The 19,519-nt window shown below is 39.2% G+C and overlaps 1 protein-coding gene across 12 annotated transcripts in view; it reads left to right on the forward strand.

The window, feature by feature from the left end:
- The window catches only part of LOC100115246 (trithorax group protein osa), a 411,563-nt gene that overhangs the window by 99,886 nt on the left and 292,158 nt on the right, over window positions 1-19,519 (forward strand). For all 12 annotated transcript variants that reach the window (XM_031930083.2, XM_031930084.2, XM_031930092.2 and 9 more), the window contains 2 exons: window positions 559-691; window positions 754-849. In XM_031930083.2, the coding sequence (XP_031785943.1) occupies window positions 559-691; window positions 754-849 (229 nt within the window). The remainder of the gene's footprint in view (window positions 1-558; window positions 692-753; window positions 850-19,519) is intronic.

Consider the following 19,519-nt stretch of genomic DNA (forward strand, 5'->3'; position numbering starts at 1 on the left):
TTTAGAGAACAACTAATATATTTGCCTTCGTCAATATTTAAAAGCCATTGTTTCAATTCCATTACATTTTCACATACTCTGAAACGTCTACCTCTGTCTCACTGACGTACTAAATAAGTAAGTCGTCTGCTGCCTCACAGTGATTTAGAGTTAACTGCACTACCTTCATTATCTTTGTTTCTTTAACTTTTCTACTTCAGTCAGTTTGCCCCCCCCCCCCCAATTCCATGGAGCCATTCTTTGCCCGCTTAAGGTAGTGTTATTGTAAACTCACTATTCATATTTGGTTTATTTTCGGGGTTTCTTCCCCTAGCCTGTTTGGTCCGCAGAGCATATTTTATTGCTGCTCTACCCTCCGACACGTTGAGGAGACCTCTACGCGACGATGAGCATTCCCCTATCTGCCACCCAGGGGACGCGCCACGTATCGGCATCCCCTCGTGTGTATGTTATATTTGATAATATTTAGGATTTAAGATTTAAGTTTCTGTCGACAACTGTCAAGTTATATGGAAATTTTAGCTTTAAAATAAACAAATTTACTTAATCTTTTTTCAGGAAATATCTAACCAAAATAGCAATGATAGTTCGAATGGGCCAGCTGGTCCTACTACTCCTACTTCTCAAGGCATGAGACCAACTCCTTCCCCTACAGGCTCTACAGGTTCGCGATCTATGTCCCCAGCTGTTGGTAAGTTATACCAATTTCCTGTCATAAGTCTACTCACTAACAATATTTTATCTGGTAAATAGTACAACAGACCGTACAAATGCCACCAAGACCATCAAGTAGTCAATCAGACGGAGGAGCACCTTCAAGAATGAGTCTTTCGCCTCTAGCTACTCAAGGTTAGAATATTAAGTCTATTTTTATGTAGTTGAATCCGCAATCTTTTTATCTGCCTACCGTTATCCGTTCAATATTTTTTTAGTTATTCATAACATACATTCATATAATTAGATTTTCTTCTTAGACAATTATTTTAGGGATCATTGAAATAAACGTACCACAGAATTGGTGATTGCTTTTAAGTAATACTTTGTAGTTAAACTAAATACATTAACTGTAATATGGGTCTAATCAAATTAAAAATAAATGGGTTAGAGCATATTGAGCCATGCTGATTAATTGAAATTTCCTGTTCCTAAAAGTTCACATTTACAAATGCCTAAATATGTGCAGTAATGCTTAACGGACACGATGAGAACTATGCAATAAAGTAAAAGTGTTATCTAGGCCCAACTAGGGGCACCGAATTTTTTATCAATCTGCTAAAATATTAGAAGAGTACTCTTTTGTATAATTGAAAAAGCGCTTTCTCTTCCATCCTCATCATCTTCATATTTCATATATGCATAAATAAATATAACGAATGACGCAGAACCAAGATATCGTCGCCCTTCCTCTTGGAACCATCTACCACTATGCGAAGTCTTAAATAAAAATATAAACGCTTTAATAAATGGCATCCGAACAAAAATAAGTAGCTGCAGCGTGCACATACTGCAAATTTCGTTCGAATGCCATTTTTATGTGCGTTGACAGATCGACTTGTAACTTCGCATAAAGATATAAAATAAACAAAGAAAGGGCAATGATGTTATGGTTTTGCATGATTCGAACAAAATAGAAGAATATTTTTTATCATCCAAACATAGCCGTACAGCTGTTTGTTGGCTCTGGCCGTAGCTTTGGCGAAGCAAGCTCGACGACTGGGCATATGTTTTGTGCATCGATCTGGCGGTCGGCTGACGACATATTCACGCAGCCGCCTGCCGTGTGTGTTTTGACGTTTGGAGTGACATCCTGGTCTTCGTTCATCACAAAATGTCTTGCTAGGTTCAACTTTTTCGCTATATTAGAAGTAAGTGCAGAACGGCGACAATGGCGTGATGCAGTAGTATTAGTTTACCCATCAAAAGTGCTGCGACGTGTATGTTTTCAAGCAGTCTCCGCTCATTGCGATCTCGCTTGCGGATCAGCTGCTCATAGTCTTTGGTTTATACTTAATGCAGTACCAAAAGTATAAAAAAATATTACACTGAAATGTCAGCGACGATATTGTGTGTGAGTGCCAGTTCGTGAAGATATTCTACTGAACAGAAAAATATGCAACACTAGCAATAAACTTTAATTATCGTTTAGAGGTTATCCCTTATTTTTCTGAGTGCTCCTGCTGCTCCTACTTACTGATACTCTCTTCCTGGACGTAGTCTGGATGAAGATGACGATCACTGCTTGTGCCTCGACACCTTCACAAATTAATGAATCTACAATTATATCATCTACATTATTTACTTTTAGAATTAAAACTAATATTTCTGTTTAAGCCTCTTAGTGATGAACTACTCGGAGATAACTCAGAAACTGATTCACACTGTATATGCCGTTGTAGGTTGGCGTTTTTGGCTGCTGCAACCACTCATAAACGTCGTTGGCATTTCAGACTGCTTAAATCACTTGATTCACACTGCCTGGTGCTGCTGGTTGGCGTATCTTGGTACTTTAATCATCTAAATATGACTGGATAGTGTTTCTAGCTGGTTCAGCTACCCAGAAACGACTCTGGAGCTGCTTGTCCGGTGTCTACTACAGCTGTACAACTAGCATCTACTGCAGCTGCATGCTAAGGATCGACCTCTACCCTTTAACAAGAATATACGCCCTCGAATTATTACACGTGGAGTTCCTGAAGATCCGGCCAGACCCAGAACTCTGGCCCTTCCTACGATCACCCAAGGTTCTTATATTAGGCAGATGCCTGTGTGCATCACGGCCATACGCCTGGCCAACAGAGCCTAGGCGCCTTTGCTGTGATGCAAGTTGATCTGGGTAAATGATATCCCGCCCCTAACCATGGTGATCAGGACGTGACGTCATTACCCTGTGCATGCTGCCTTCGCAGTCCTTTGTCCACCTTAAGGAGGTTCGATAGCTCACGGCTTGCGGGGAAGAGAGAGACTCCCCTCTCTCCCCGCGCGCGGCCCCATGCACCGCGCAGTCCTGCTCACAGCCAACAAGCTGGCGGTTTTGTTTACGTTTTCGTTCAGTACACAGAATTGGTGTTGTCAATCGTTTTACAATTTTGTGCACATATTTATAAATCATTTTCCAATGATTTACAAAGTTTTTTATTTTCCTTTTACCATTTTTTAGCAATCGCATTCTAAGTGTTTTGATCATTTTTAAGGTTATCCTATAAGAGCCTGTGTATAAGAGCCTAACTTTGAAGTCAATTATTACAAAAACTATACTGACAATCGATCTAATATTCTACCAACAAGTGTATCGCATGTTTATTAACAGATTTTAATTGTTTTCAAAACATTCTAACCATTTTCATTTTAGTATCGAACCTCCTTAACAGTGACCCGGCTCAGCCCATAGTGCAGCTAAAATAAAAATTGCGCTGTTTCAGTAGCCTTACTGATGCTTCCGAAATACTGAGCACCAGGTACCACAGTCTGGTCCTTTCCTGCACTTAGCACCCAGCACCATTCATCTGTGCATCCCCAGATCGAGATGCCGACGCTCAAGGTGGCCCAGCACCGCCTCCCGATCCAGCTTGTTTTCCGGTATTTGGGTGGTGGCTCTGTACTGCTTCCTGAGTGCGTCTATCCCAACCACAAGGAGTTTGGCTGCTTTCCAAGGTTTTAGCCGAGGAACAACTTTCTCCAGCCAGTCCCTCGATCTTCTTTCTATTAGAAATAAGGATAGCTTCGGTTTTGTGGCTGGCCAGTTCTAGGCCTGCCTCTGATCGCCATTCGCGTATTATATGGATAGACTCCTCAGCTATGTCCTTTACTTTTTCTTTGTGATTTGCTACCACCACTACTGCAATATTCTCAGCAAGCCTACCACTGTTGCTCCTTTGGGTATTTCCAAGTTGGTGGGCCAAGTACTGACCCTTAGAAGACGCCTCCTGTAAAATCATAGGTCTTGTTACCATTCTCAGTGTCAAATAATAGGATTTTGTCCTTCAAGTAGTCAGATATGACCCTTCATATATGAAGGGGCACACCCTGCTTCCGACGTGCCTCATATTTTTCTCTATTCGTCCGAATTAAATGCATTTTTGACGTCCAATGTAACTATGACGTAGTGCTCCTTTTTTACCCATTTAAACTTTTGTCCCTCTAAAGCTGTTTGCGCAGTGTCAATCACTAATCTAAATATGTCCAGGGTTAAACGATTTTTCCTAAAACTATATTGGTGTTACGCCAATCGACATTTTCCTTCTATAAAATGGTCCATCCTGAATTGTATAAGTCTACGAAGACCTCTGGGTGGGTTTGAATGGTATGCTACAACACAATATTGGGAATGCTATCCAGCCCTGGTGCCTTGTTATTTCCTACCCTACTGCAGGTGGCTAACAATTCCTAAATCGCGATCGACGGAATAGCTTCTTTGTTCACACCTCTTTCAATGACACTTGGTTCTTCCAGTTGTCTGGGGAATAGTGTGGTCACTGGAAAAATTCTATAGACATACCTCGACTTTATTTTTAAAACATTTTGATTAATTTACTGTTAACGTGTAACGTTAATTCACTGTTTCAACATGTTGCCTCCGCAACGCAGTAGTCGTCGGGGTAAATAAAATGAAATATGTTAGTCTTCGTGGCAGAATGTGAAATCTCATAGGCTTCGTGGCAAAAAGGTAAAGTAAGCTATTCTTCATGGCAACTGTTGAAATGTGAAGTTCTTCGTGGCGAGATTTGAAATGTAAAGCTCTTTGTCGCGTGAAAATGAAATCTCATACTATTCGTAGGGGGCGACGATATAATGGCTATGTCTTTCTTTGTCTCCCAGACGTACTGAATAAGTAAGTCCTGTGCTGTCTTACAGTGATTTAGATTTAGCTGAACTATCTTTATTGACGAGGTCATGACACTCTCTTCTAGCTACTCATTCTTTAGCATTTCACAAAAAAAAATTTTAAAATCATCAGCATACTATATATTTGCTCGTTACAGTCAGAGGGATTAACTTACAAAGTTTCTTCATGGGTTATAATTATAGGCTAGTTATCGTTGACCTAAATGTCAGCATGTTATCTCGTTCTCGCAAGAATTTCTCAGAGATCTGGTTAACGTGCAAAGAGCAGGTAGATGGAGTTAGCTGAAAGGTTTACAGAGCTCTTCATGAGCTTAGATCATTTCGATCCTGTACCAACGAGGCGTTACACAAGCAGATAGCCAGCGCTCTTGTCATCTCTCACCTAAATTACTACTCTGTACCCACCTTGACGTGTCGGGAGAGCTTTAGACTATACTGGAGAGGTTACAGAATTCATGTGTGAAATATATCTGTAGTTTAAGGAGGATCAGCTGCTCGCATATTTTTGTTCTTACTTAGTGCAGAACAACTAGTCTAAAAAAGTGTTGCACTAAAATGGCAGCGACAATACGATGTGTATGTCAGCTTATCAAGAAGCTTTTGTCAGGTAGCATCAGTGCTGCCAAAAAGAAAATATGCAATTGCAGCAAGAAAGTGCAGTTATTGCTTGAAGGTTATGCCTTTTTTTCTGAATACTCCTGCTGCTGCTACTGCTATGATAATATTCTATTCCTGGTTGCACAATTTTTGTGACTGAAATTTAAATATTGTAGGAGTAGTGTAGCTTTCTTTGCGCACACACTCCTTTATATATATATGTTTATTTATATCAGAAGGGTGGTTCAATAAACTTGACACAAACACACGATTTACTCTGAACACTCTGAACGTCTTCATTCAATACAATACACTCGATAACACTCTGAAAGACTCGACACGATATCACACACAAACACGGTCTGCTCTCATCAACTGTCGAGGACAGTCTCACTGCACTCGCCGTCGCTCGCGCTAGAGAGGGGAAAAGTCCCGTCGCTCGCAGCGCCACTACGTCGTTACGTACGATCGACAAAGCTGGTCTTACATATATCTTAAAAGTGGTGCATTGTATACGCTCAAAACTTGATATGTAAGTCCTTGTAATGCATTTTAATATATTTCTGTAGTTTAAGGGGATGTCGGCGCAAAAGCTTCGCAAATCCGCCACGGGGTATTTTGTATTTTCAAGATTTTAGAAAACCAAAAGGTCGATTGAATTTTTCTTTCGGTAGAACGATTCATTAAACTTAACACTACGGCGCTATAGACTCGGTTTTTCATTTACACGCTTTATTTTAAAACATGAGGGCGGCATTGTCCGTCGAAAAGTTGGGAAAAGAAGAAGAAATGTTAGGAAAGTATTTTCTCCTTTTTCACCACACAGCCTGCCTAGGGAAGACCAATACAGCCAAGTCAATATTTTTATTTAAAAAGTTGTATGTAATAGAAAAAACAGTGTTTTTAATGACGGCACCCCCTTAATGAACTTATTATAACTAGAAGGTGTAATTTGTTCTAAATCACTAACTCCAAATGCGTGAATTTAAACCCAACTAGATCTTCTAGTTCTAGTAAAGACACTAAACTACATAAATATGTTAAAATACACGGTATGGGCTTGCATATCAATTTTTAATTTGATATGATGCATCACTCTTACGTTATATCAGTTTTTCAAAATTTTTGTGATGAGGAAATATATTCTAAACAGCTTATCCTGAAAGCGAGATACGCATAATTTTCTTGTGATAAGAAAGGCGTGTAGTCGAAACAAGTGTTCAAACAACAGTATTCGACTAGCTGATCATGGTTCTATGCGCATATCTGCTAATCGACACCCTCTTAAGACTGTTATAGTTTTATGCATGCGTCTATGCTTTGTGTACCTACATCTATTTCAATGTATTTTCAAACTAATCTGCGTTGTTGTCTAACATGACGCAAAAGAATAAGTTAATTTATATGTCATGCACATCAGAGTTATTGTACCATGTATGGAAGAATTTGTGATAATTACTAACCAATCTCTGATAACCAGCTGAAGACTATGTATGGCTTCTGTATATTTTTCGAGTACTTACAAATAAAATTTAATTCTATTTTAGGCTATTCTATTCAATCCTATTTGAATATTTTATTTATTGGAAATACGAATGTAGTTAGAGAAATCTATTTGCCAATGAAATTTGGTAGTTGTTTTTCTTCATACGTTAGATGTATTTATGCATTTTCTACACTCCTGATTTTAAGATTATATTTTGCAAATTAAACGCGACCGCAGCAAACCATGGTCAATTTTCAGATATCACCTGTTATGCCAACAAAAAGCAATCGCATTTCGTAATTTTTTATAATCAACTAATCCGTTTTAGGTTGAAAATTTCCGGTATCACTTTTTAAATAAAATTACGAATTTCGCGCCACTGTCAAAAATTCTTACGGGCAAAAGTGCAATGCTTGCGCAGTAAGATTTTAAAGAAATTTATGGACAAAATTCTACCAAAAACTTATTTTTTAATCAAATAAAATCAATTTTTTTCAAATACTTCAATATTGAAGTTTTTAAGTTCAAGCAGTTAAAAACCTCTATGTGTTTTGGGGAATATGACATTTTCCCAACTTAGCTTTTCAATTCACTTGTCCCTGCCCTGTGGAATATTGTTTCGAATATGAAATTATGGTTTTTTTATGTTTTATGTGATAATTAAACTCTGTATTAAGCTGACCACAGTGAGGGTTTCTTAGCTGAATGGCTAATTTCCTAGGATTTGCGGTTTACAAGTATCAAAAAAATTGATAAATTTAATTAATAAATAAGTTTTCGGAAAATATGGTTCAAAAATACCCTTCAAAATTTTACAGTGTGACAGGGCAGCAGAGCGAGCTTATCGCCGGCGACCACTGGACTGATTAGAGCTCCAGCCTTATCTCCAAATACGCATTCCTCTACCAACTCCTGGCTCTTCTTCTTGGTCTTATAGAACAAGCCTATTCTTTTTACTGTGATATCTAGCATCCCTCGTGGGTCTCTGCTGCAGCAAATTTGAGCAACACCGAGAAGCCGTCTAATGGGTTTCCGTAATTTTTTATTGAATCAGCCCCATGAAGCAGTCAACACATATAAAGCCTACACGTATAATGGTCGACGCAGCACAAATAAAAAAGTTATTTGAAAGTGGTTTAGAAAGAAGCTAGTATTCGGCTTATAAGAATGTGGTCATACACCCGTTGTCGTTGAGGCTCGGGACAAACATTTAAGCTCATGTATAGAAAATCTAACCAAGACCGTCAGAATTTTATTGCAAGACCACCTGCAACAACTAAGCCCACCTAGACCGACGATCAGTAGCACTACAGTCAACATTGCGGACCAGCCGTCGACGTACCCGATCAGCAGCATTAGCAAGTAAAATTAAGTTAAGTATAAAGTCAAAAGTTAGAATGTCGATACAAAAAATTTGAAAATAGATTCAAACTCTGAAAAACACTTAATATTTGATCTAATACAATTTTCAAAGCTTTTTTTCAGACTATTCAAAAAAGCATAAAACCTAAAGATGGAATTTAAGTGAATTTACTCAAGCGCTCTTTATAAGTTTGTAAATATAAGGACAATTGATAAAAAGTTTTGAAATAGAATTGCAAAATTCTATTGTTAAGAAGATTGTTATCATAACAAGTATTGAAAAAAATAATAATAAAAATTACTGTTGGGCCTATAGTCGATCCGTTAGTAACCGCTGAACTACAATTTTTTATTTATACTGACTGTGTGTCGAGTCGTCATTGAGCTCGATTGATGAAAATTCAATCAGTTTCAGCCGACCATGTCCTAAAGTAATTAATTAAGCGGTGACTAGTGTCTATGTAGTCCATTTACATGTAGTGTTCATGACGATTCAGGCATGTGCTTGAGTCGTCTTGGCAGACGATCGCTATTTATAGGTATTCCCATAGATCGTACCGGAGTGTTGATCTTGCAGCAAGGGTTCCTTGACAATTGCATTGTATTAATAAACTGCTAATGACAATGGAATTTTGAACTTTAGATTCGTTGTCGGGCTTCCGAAAATAAAGAAAGACCGTGTAGTCCTCAGCTCGTTTTAGGGCAACAAGTTTTAGATCATAGAAGAAGAATAAAGCTGAAATCCTACTTGTTAGAGCTGTTTCTATTGCCTTGAAATATGCTCTGATGCAAAAACCATCAGCTGTTGGAAGGTCGCCGTCTGGTTCGAGTGCACGGTGAAATTTAAATCAACTTTTATTATGTTGAAACTAAAGCTGAAGTAATTAATTCACAAAAAAGCTATTGTTTTCAATATAATTTTTAAAAAAGCGAATTTGGAGTGTTCGTGGCTTAGATGACTAAGGCACATGCCTTTGACGACCAAAACACACTCGTTTTAGGACTTGTGAATCCGCTGTATAAAAATCTGAGGGGCGCTGGTTGCCGGCAAATTGATGGAAAAAGTATCCTGAGCTTGACTGTTAACGCTGGAAAGCATATCCGATGCACTCTCGGGAAATGAAACTGCCGGCTTAACCGAGAGGGAATGTGGCTAAAAAGTGTCATCGCTATGGATGCTTCTCAGAAAGGTATAGAAATAAAAATGAAAAAAAAAGTGTATAAAGATTCTAAGAAAGTGGTCCTCTAATCAACACTAGGCGACCTTTGTACCGCCCCACTTTCTAGAGCAGTCCAGAAACGCCACTTGAAAGAAAGCTACGTGCTAAGAAATCAGCAACGATGTTTCGATGTGCAAAATCTAATGCTGCACCTCCTATGTAAATCGGATCTTGATGAAACGATGCTTCCCCCTGTTTCTCTTACTTCGCGCGCTAACTAATGCTATACATATACTATAATATAATGTGCTCTTTTTTGAGTATAACTATAGCTATATTCCCTCGCCATTCACCAGCACGATTTTACTGTCCCGATTTTTGCAAATTTTATAATGACCAACTTTTTTCAATTGACACAATTTAATGTTTTCCTGTATACACTTTTATTTTTGCAGACAATGCTCTGTTCGTAATAACGCTCGATTTTAAGTATCTATGTTTTTTAGCGTGTGTGTGTGTGCATGTGCGTGCGTGTGCGTTCGTGTGCGTGCGTTCATGATTTTTGTTGGTTATAAAAGAAATTATATCAGTAGAATTTATTACCTGGCCGAGCAAACATTAATTTTTTCCGGCACTATTGGACAGCTGAGCCCGAGGTCTTGAATTAAAAAAGAAAAATTATTAAGATGATGTCCCCATCAAGAGTTGCGAGAAATTTAAAATAGGGCAAAAATTGTCGAAAATCCGACAAAAAAGTGAAATTTCTGGCTTTTCAGGCATTTTCCACATTTTCGTCTTATTTTAAATTGCTCACAACTTTTGATAGGGAAGGTTATTATCGACAATTTTTTTAAATTCAAGATTTCGGACTCAGCTGTCCATTAATACCGGAAAAAATAATGTTCGCTCGGCCAGGTTATAAATTACCCGGGGCGCAATATAGGCTATTTTTTGGTAATCAGTAATGGCGTTTTTGTTGGCATATGGTTTGGAGGTGCCACCCATGTTTTTTACATATTGTATGTCCAAACGGATGTAAAAAACTTGGTCTGGTGCGTGTGCCCTCAAAATGGCAAGAGATTTTACGACCATAAAGTATTCGACTTTTTGTAGAATGACTTATATGTATGTACACACACAGTGAAATGAAACTTGCGACGGTACGTTGTCCGTCGCAAGGCCGCCTTTCCCGAAAACATAATAATTGCGAAACGCAATTATTAATGCGCGTGTGTTTTGTGTTTTGGTGAGAGTCGGAGAAGAAGGGAGCATCGAGAGGAGAGGACAGGAGTTTCCGAGGAACAGCGGAGCAACGAGGAGCAACAGCCAGTTCTAGGAAGGCCAGCGAGGGGACAAGATTCGAGGAATGTGTGTCGCGGGCGAGTACGTTTAGCTCTGCTGCGACAGAGCCCCGGTATAATGTACGTGATGAGAGTGAGTGAGAGAGAGAGAGAGAGAGAGAGAGAGAGAGAGAGAGAGAGAAAGAGAGAGAGAGAGAGAGTATGGAGACGCGCGCGGCAACGGCGTAGCCAATCGGGCGAGAGAGAAGCGCGAGATCCGCGAGGGAAGGGGCGAGCCCGCAGAAACAGCGAGTTTTCAGACTCGGAGAGATCTGCGAGGCTCGTCGTCCGACGTCGCGGCCCGATGGGGGAGCGCGTTGTTTGGCAGCGAGCGGGTCCGGGCGCGCGGCCCGGGAGAGAGCCTCGGGCCGACCGCAAGTGAGGACGTGCATTCGTGTGTGCGATTCGTGGGGATTAGCGAGTGTCGTGTGTGGGGTGAGAGATAGAGAGAGAGAGAGAGAGAGAGAGAGAGAGAGAGAGAGAGAGAGAGTGAGAGAGAGAGAGAGAGAAAGAGAGAGAGAGAGAGAGAGAGAGAAAGAGAGAGAGAGAGAGAGAGAGAGAGAGAGAGAGGAAGTGCGAGAAGAGGTCCACGAGAGCAGGGTCATCATCCCCAGGTCCAGAGGAAGACGACGTGGATGCTGGCGACCAGGACGAGAGGACGTGAGGAGGAGAGCGGATGCTGAGACGAGGTCGCGAGGAAGAAGACGGAACTGGGAGTCAGAACGGGAGGACGTGGAGGGAGACGAGGAGAGCAGAGGCCGTGGCGAGGTCGCGAGGAAGAAGACGAGCGTAAAAAGGCCTAATTGTACTTGAGATTTTGGGAAAAAGTAGATATTTTATGTGTTTTGGCTAAGTTCATTTCGCAGCTTTCAAACCCCTATGGTTCTTAAGGTATCAAGGTTTCAATTATATCTTATATCTTGAAATAGTCTAGGCGCTGAGCACTTTTCGTCGGACTGAAATGGCCAGTAGATTACCAAGGTTTTTTCTATGTTCTTTTGCCTCTTGAACACGAATTTCGAGGGTGGAATGCCCAAAAGTGGTCAGGTAATTTGTTATTAACAAATTGATTGTAATATTTAACAAAATTATGTTTTATTTCTAGTATTTCAACCCAAAAACAGTTTTTTAGATTCTTTATATGATTCTAAATCGAAAATGTTCCTATAAGATTTTCTGAAAAAGGCTGTGTTTTTGAGTAAAAATTGATCAAGTTTGATAAGATTGAGAGAAAAATTGCGATTTTAACCGATTTTAGTACTCTTATACTCGAAAACAAAGCCTTCTTCAGAAAATCTTATAGGAACATTTTCGATTTGGAATCATATAAAGAATCTAAAAAAATGTTTTCTGGTTTAAAATAATATAATTTTGTTAAATATTAACAATTAATTTGTTAATAACAAATTACCTGACCTCTTTTGGGCATTGCAACCTCGAAATTCGTGTTTAGGAGGACAAAATACATAGAAAAAATCTTGGAGATCTACTGGCCATTCAAGTCAGACAAAAAGTGCTTAGCGCCTAGACTAAAAACAATGTAGTTGAAGGCTTCAAAATTATATTTGGTGATTTACCACAAAAAAAAAACCAACTGCTGCTATAATTTTAAACGATTTCGTCGAGCGGTTTTCAAATAAAGAGTTAAAATGTAAAAACCGATTTTTGTTAAAACTTTTGCTTTCTCTAAACAATATTTTACTTATTGGACCTATAAATTTCGTTGGAGGAAGCTACGTGCCAATGAATTGGCAACGGTTTTTTCAACGGTCGTGGCGCAGACAAGCTTTATATTTACGTAGTAAAATTTCTAAATTATCAATCGTGTTTTTATTATTTCTTTGCTTAGATGATTTTTTATACTGCTGTTCACAAAATACTGGTTATTGCAGACATAACCATAAGGATGTCTGGCAGAATGGAGTCATGTATTCTGGATTTTTTTTAATAACTAAAGCAGAAATATCGTTAAATCTTTCTTGGGTGGTCCACAAACTCTATTTATCATCAAGAAACCGAATAATAGATATCTTCTAAATTATTCTATCAGCGCCGAGATTTTCCGCCCAGTGTAATACATGATATGATAGAAAGCTGGTCAATATTAGGTGTGTAAAAATATACAATCGCGATTTTCTATGTTTAAAACTGAACCTTGATGCTACCTAAAGAAATACTCAAGAGAATACATTTTGAGATCAAACAAAAAGGTCATACTGATTTGTAATAATCTTCTGTAAAATTCGTTCAATCCACGATGGTGAAAAGCCGCGCGTGCGGATAGGCTTGGTAATGAATTTATTATCCGAGCTCCACTGGACACAGACGCCTTGCTTTGTTATGCTTTAGTTTTAAGTTATATATTATTTGAGCAATTATTGCTCGGAAATAATACAAATAAGATTGTGTATCTTGAATATTTACTCACAATAGTCAAATTTATTGTGGTGTAATAATATTTATTTTCTTTATACACTAATTGTTATCTGTAGTTTTACTTTAGTTAAATTCGTTTAGATTTCTTGAGCTCCTTAATCTGTTTAGATATCTTAAGCTCTTTAATCTGAAAATTTGTAGTGTATGTGACTAACAGTTTAATTTTTTCGTAGCGGATTTATAACTTATCCTACATCTATTAGTATATTCTTATACTATAGCGTATTTCATAAATTATTACATATTCTGACGGTCTTACTGTAAAATTAGTTCAAAGTAAATATATTGTTTCAGTTTTACAAATCGACGAACAGAAATTTGAACAATTAACTAATTTATGAATAAATAACATTCTTGTAGATGAAAATTTGAGACATCTATTCAGATCCTATTTGGCATCTATTTGTAAATCAGTTAATATTTAAATTTCTGTTTGTCGATTTGTGAAACTAAAACAATATATTTACTTATAACCCCAATAAAATCACAATTGTAACCAATAAATACTAATTGCTATACGTACAAAAGGCGCATGCGTGAAACTTGCATAGTTATATGCATAACCTCAAAAAAAAAAATTACTGTGAAAGTAGGCAATGATGTCGCTGAATCCCCACTCAGTCAACTTGTTCCTTACAAAGTTGTTCATTTTACACTATTGTCACATTGTCGCACTTCATCAATCTTCAATAATTAATAATCCTGACGACGCGAGACTCTTTGTTGTAGGCCAAACGATGGTGCGTGCACGCTGATTTGCCGTGCAAAGTAAAATCGAAATTCCAGGAGCTCTAACGTACCGCTAGTCAGCGTGCGTGTACGAGAAAAGACAATGCGCGCACGCCATCTGACGAGTCTCTAGCGCACCCGTCGCCGCTCGCGCAGTTGCACTGTCCCTCAGCGTGCCTACTTCTTTCCGTGTAGCTCCCTCTGACCTGCTCCGCTCGCCAAACCCCACGTTCGTCATAGTAGAAACACAAATGTTAGGTAGGTATAGGAAATGAAAACTACAGTAATTAAACTATATTAAAAAATTGACTGTATAATATGGAGAAAAATTACTGCCCCTCATTTATTGCCTCTTAATTACTCAGGAATATAAATAATTTGTTATTTACTATGTCACTAATGTTCCGAAGTTCGATTGTTTTTTTCTTGTTTTGGATTTTTCTAACCAATCAAAAAATTGTTTACGCGTATAACCAACGACAATTGGACGTTTTATTTCACGTTTGGTGTTGTGATCCTTGTTTATGATGGCTGTGCAATTTTGAGCACCAGCGATTTTTATGGAATTAGAGGAGGAGGAAGAGGTAAGTTTTCCGTTACTCGCCGATATTTCTTTATTATTGCTCGCTGTTACACCTCGGGAGGTGCGGCTGCATCCTCACAACTTCGCGGAAGGTTATAATAAAAGTTCAGTCTTTATCGATCCCTCTATCGATTAACGAAAAAATTTGTCGTCAACTTTCATTGCGTAGATTCCATATTTTCAGGTTTACTCGGGCATAAATTTAGAACACGCGACGCGGAGGAGTTTGCGGTTTATTCTTCTTTTTTTTGTAACGGACTTTTTGTATCTACTTAGGATGTCTAGAGTAACTCGCTTTTTTTTACATTTCTTCTTTATTTGTTTTTAAGTTTCTCATAATTATTTTTAAATCCTTTTTTGAATAGCTTTCGTATTACTCTGCTGTCCCACAAGAGCTCAAGATAGGGACTTAGGAGAGCTGCCATGAGCAGGTGTGGGATTTACCATAGGCTGAAGGGATGCACCCCGAGTGTCGCAACTCCAGGAAGTCTCCTCCCGCTCTGGTTCGGTTGGTAGGACAAGAGGTAAGTAGGGGAGCGCGGGGCACGATTGGCAGGTTAACTTTGATCCAGGCTATATTAAAAACAATTGACTTTGGGAAATTAAAAAAATACTAATTTACTGCCAAACGTGCCCTGAAACGGTCACGACTCTTCTCGGTCCTGTGCGCGTTTATGATTTTAGTTTTTAGAGAAGAGCAGTAATCATTTACTGATCTGCGTCGTAATTATGACGACAGATCATAAATAGAAATTTGATTCTACGTTATAATATATTGTTATAGTAAGAGAAGTTTGGGATACCAGGTAATGGAAGGATATTACAATAATAAAAGTTTTGTTATTTCGTTTCAATAACCAAAATATATATATTCTATAAATAGTGTTTTTAGATAGAATATTGCGTGAATTGCGGATATTCTTTTTAACAGAGAATTTTATGTCTTTGCTTTCATTTTACAGTATATTTGTAAGGCAATACGCTTAACTTTTACATTATTGACTCTAGAACACGATTGCATAAGTATAGTAGATATTTGAAATTATTTTAAGTTCTCGACTGATACGCGTTAGTTGCGTTATCAGTTTTGACTCGACGAATTTATAAGTATTTTGAGATACAGAAATTTTATAAGTTTGAGAAATATTCGAAAATATTCGAAGTATTTTACCTGCTCAAGGCGTAAGTTGCTCAAGAGCCAGGACTGGGCGATTTAGTTCCGCTGGCGCTTAAGTTGCGCTTCGGCTAGTGAGCTCAGATAGCCCGTACAAGTCCTTATAAAGGCAGCGGAGAGAGCAGGTATCGCGCCGCCAAAAAAAAAACGATCACATTCATACTTGCACACGTACATTCACGCCTATATACAAAAATCATTCACACAAGCTTATTCTAATGCGCGCGCCGCGCCGCCGCTGCGTCGCTACTCCTTCTCTCACGCCGCTGCGCTCGCCGCTCGCTATATACAGATATACGCGTTTGTTGCTCGCTCTCCTCGCTCTATCGCTGCTTCTGCTGCTGCCGCTTGCTGGTTCGTGGCGCTGCTGGTATTATGCTGCTGCTGTGAGCTCAGCTGACCCGAAGCGTTTAAAAGAAGAGTTAGGGAGCGCGATATACGCGCGTAAAATCTTAAATTTTGTTTAAAGAATTTTAGCTTTTAATTATAGTTTATGAATTTATGCGGAGCTTGTACGGGGTGTTACAGCCCCGCCATTTCGACTAGCGGGGTAACACTGTCAGGTGGGTAGGGCAAAATTGGCGCGGTCTTTAGGCGAAATTTCACAGGTGCACTCAGATTAGAAAATGTGAAAAGAATATGATTGTGGGTAAAAACAAAGATTTTAAAATTGAAATTAATTTACTTTTATTAATTTAGATCTAGATCACATAGTATCAGTCTGTAACATTTTCCTTATAATTACGATAATTTTTTTCGTGCATTTATCATCACATTACATTTTATTTTCAATGTCACAAGTAATTTAAGTAATTTAATAAGTACTAATTGAGATCGAGCAAAAAAATAGAATAATACAATTTTGTATTTAAAATGAAGTCAGTCGTCTCTTAATTGTTAATTAATTCAGCACTGTAAGGCAATTGAATATACTAAACTTGCACTCAATGAACCATGAGTAAATCTTAATTTATTTAAAAAACAAACAAAATGACACCCTTCACTTGATCACTTTTCACCCGACGAACTCTAAAACACTGTATAGTGCAGTTATGTCCGTGAGGTTTGCTCAACGACACAGCGCTTCTAGAGTCAAGCGTGCCCACGGTACTTGCGAGACGTGCCCCGCTCAACATCAAAAAAAGGAATTAAAAGTTCGAAAGTCAAACTTAACAATAGGTTCATTTGCAAGTAACTTTGGTGATTACTTCGTAGTTTACCATGTGATGGAAATATCGGTGTGGGCTTCTTACTTTTAACGTAATATTCAATTTTTAGATATAATTTTTATTTTAAATTTTATTAACATAAATCAAGTATCAAATAAAAGGTCATCGTTTAAGGAATTAGTAGGAAAAAAAATCATATTAAAGTATGAATTTCTAATTCAAAAATTTTAGCTGCCAAAGTGACCCGCCAAGCCAATCGAAGGCCTGCTCTGCTCTAGTATTTTTGTTTTTTGTTTATTGATAGTTTAATTAATATTTTAATACTTGAGTTGTTATAGGATTTTTTTTGTAGGAATGGGTTGGATCTTTTCCGAGATCTTTTCCAAAACGCGTGCGTGTAATACTTACAAAATAGACATATTTTATGTACTAGTAATTAAGGGGCACTAATTGAGGAGCAAAATTTCTGAACCAACGGCGGCGGCAAAACCTTTTTTTATAATATAGAGAGATGAGTCATTAACAGTATGTCACATGGACCACACACTAAAACTTTACCTGAAATTTGCAAAAAACTTTCCAAAACCTTCTAAAGAATCGGGAAAAGAAATAATAGTTCTGAACAACACTTTTATCTTAAAATAATAAACCAATTTTACCAATAAATAATGCTATGGTAGTACCTTACAATAGTTTTCTTTTAAAAGAATATAAATGTCATATAAATGTTGAATACTGTGCTCCTATTTAAAGTATAAAGTATATATTTGGTTATTTACATAAAGGTCACGACAGAGCATTTTGTAAAATACAAAAAGTTAATAACAAAGACACCAATAAACTTGAAACTTTTGATGAATAACCAGTCGTATTGTATAATCATTTTAATAATATTATAAACATTAAATAAAAATATAAGAACTGCATTGAATGAAAAAGAGGACGGGGGAATTGAAAGAAAAGGGAGATGAGGGTAAGTAGAAGACAGTGGAGAGGAGCAGGGAGAGGATAATAAAGAGGAGGCAGTAGGGAGGGGGCAATGAGGAGGAAGTAGTGGGGAGGGAGCAATGGAGAGGAGGAAAATGGAAAGGAGACATTAGGGAGGAGACAATGGGACAAGGAAGCAATGGGGAGGATAAAGCGTGGAGGAGCGTGCGCACGCGCGTGTGTCCCCTCCTAGAATCGAACAATCGATACACTCTAGGAAAAACGTGACGTGTATTGTTCGGAGGGTTGAACCTTTTCCACGACGCACCTGTTTCTTCTCTGGTTCACTCAGAGGCTTGCAGGTTGCGTCGCTACCTCCAGGACCGTGTCCTAGATCGATCTCTACCTTGATCGCAAGGTTCCTTTTGGCACGTTTACGAAGCGTACGCTAAGTGGCTTCGTTTGGCCCAGACGCCGCATCTCTCTGTTCGTCTACAGAGGTTTGTTTGTTAATCAGCGGTGCGTCGCTCGCATCCGCTTGTCCGCTCGCTTCTCTCGGTGGTCGAGCGATGTCGTCCTCTTCACTCTTCAGCGACCTCTACTTGACCGTAAACTCGGGCTACTCTTTAAGCCCCATGACCGGTGTCGGATCGACGAACTTCCTCTTCAACGTCCCTTCGACAAATTCTCGTCTTCAAGGCGGCGTCTACTTAGTGATGCTTTGCTTCGCATCTGCCGTTCGTGACTTTCCTTCGTCACGAAATCGCCTGCCTTGCTCGCTACCGGTCCATGTCGTGCATTTTAGTAACGCGCTTGGCACGCTGCGACACTATCTCGCCGCTCTATCTCGAGATCTTCACGCGATCGTGCCAGGCATCAATCGCTCACCCTTCTTATCGTGTTCCCTAAGGGTGATAGGGTTGCGCTACTCTGTATCTCTGCCGCTGACTAGACTTCTCTTCGTCGTAGACATCTTTATGCAGCTTTTCACAGACCCACGCCTGAACTCCGGGCGAACCTTGAATCCGTCTCGTTCTTTGTGACGCGAGCTTGACTTACTTCCCTCTGGTCGTAAAGAGTCTAAACGTCTTGCTGAGGTCTAACGTTGGTACGTCTCTCTTTATCTGCAGTTTGCGGAGACGACCGTCCATGTTGGGTAATGGAGAGGCGTAATAGCCCTAGAAGCACGTTGAATCTCGGACGCTAACACAGGAATTAACGCTTTTCTCTACGCGCATTCTTGCGTCCTTATTGTGCTCAAGCGTTATGGTACCACCTTTTTGAGCGCTGGACGCCCGTCCTACAGACGAAGCTAGCGGATTTGAACTCTTGACCTTTGACCTTTCTACGGTCTTAATTCGCCTTGCGTCCAAATTTCTCGCGCTGTTCATTAGTAGGTGTAGGGTCTCGTAGGGCTATCAGACTTCAGTGCATCTTCTTCTTTGGACTTGCTTCGCTCAGAGCGCAAGCGCGTCTTTGCGTCTGATCTCCCTTGGTGTAAGGAAGTTCCATCCTGCGGTAAACCTCCTGGTACTGTCCACTGTCTCAGTTCGTCAAGACAGGCGCCGGAAGGACTTTGAGGTCGAGGCTCTCGAGTCTAACTCCTTAGCGCTCTCGTAATCAGACCTCCTGCACCATCTAGTGTTCTGCGCCTGTGAAGTTGTCGTTTTACAACCGCTGTCCCCTGCATTGGGATAGTCGCTCCACCAATGAG

This window comes from Nasonia vitripennis (genome assembly GCF_009193385.2).
Source record: "Nasonia vitripennis strain AsymCx chromosome 4 unlocalized genomic scaffold, Nvit_psr_1.1 chr4_random0008, whole genome shotgun sequence".
NCBI lineage: Eukaryota > Metazoa > Arthropoda > Insecta > Hymenoptera > Pteromalidae > Nasonia > Nasonia vitripennis.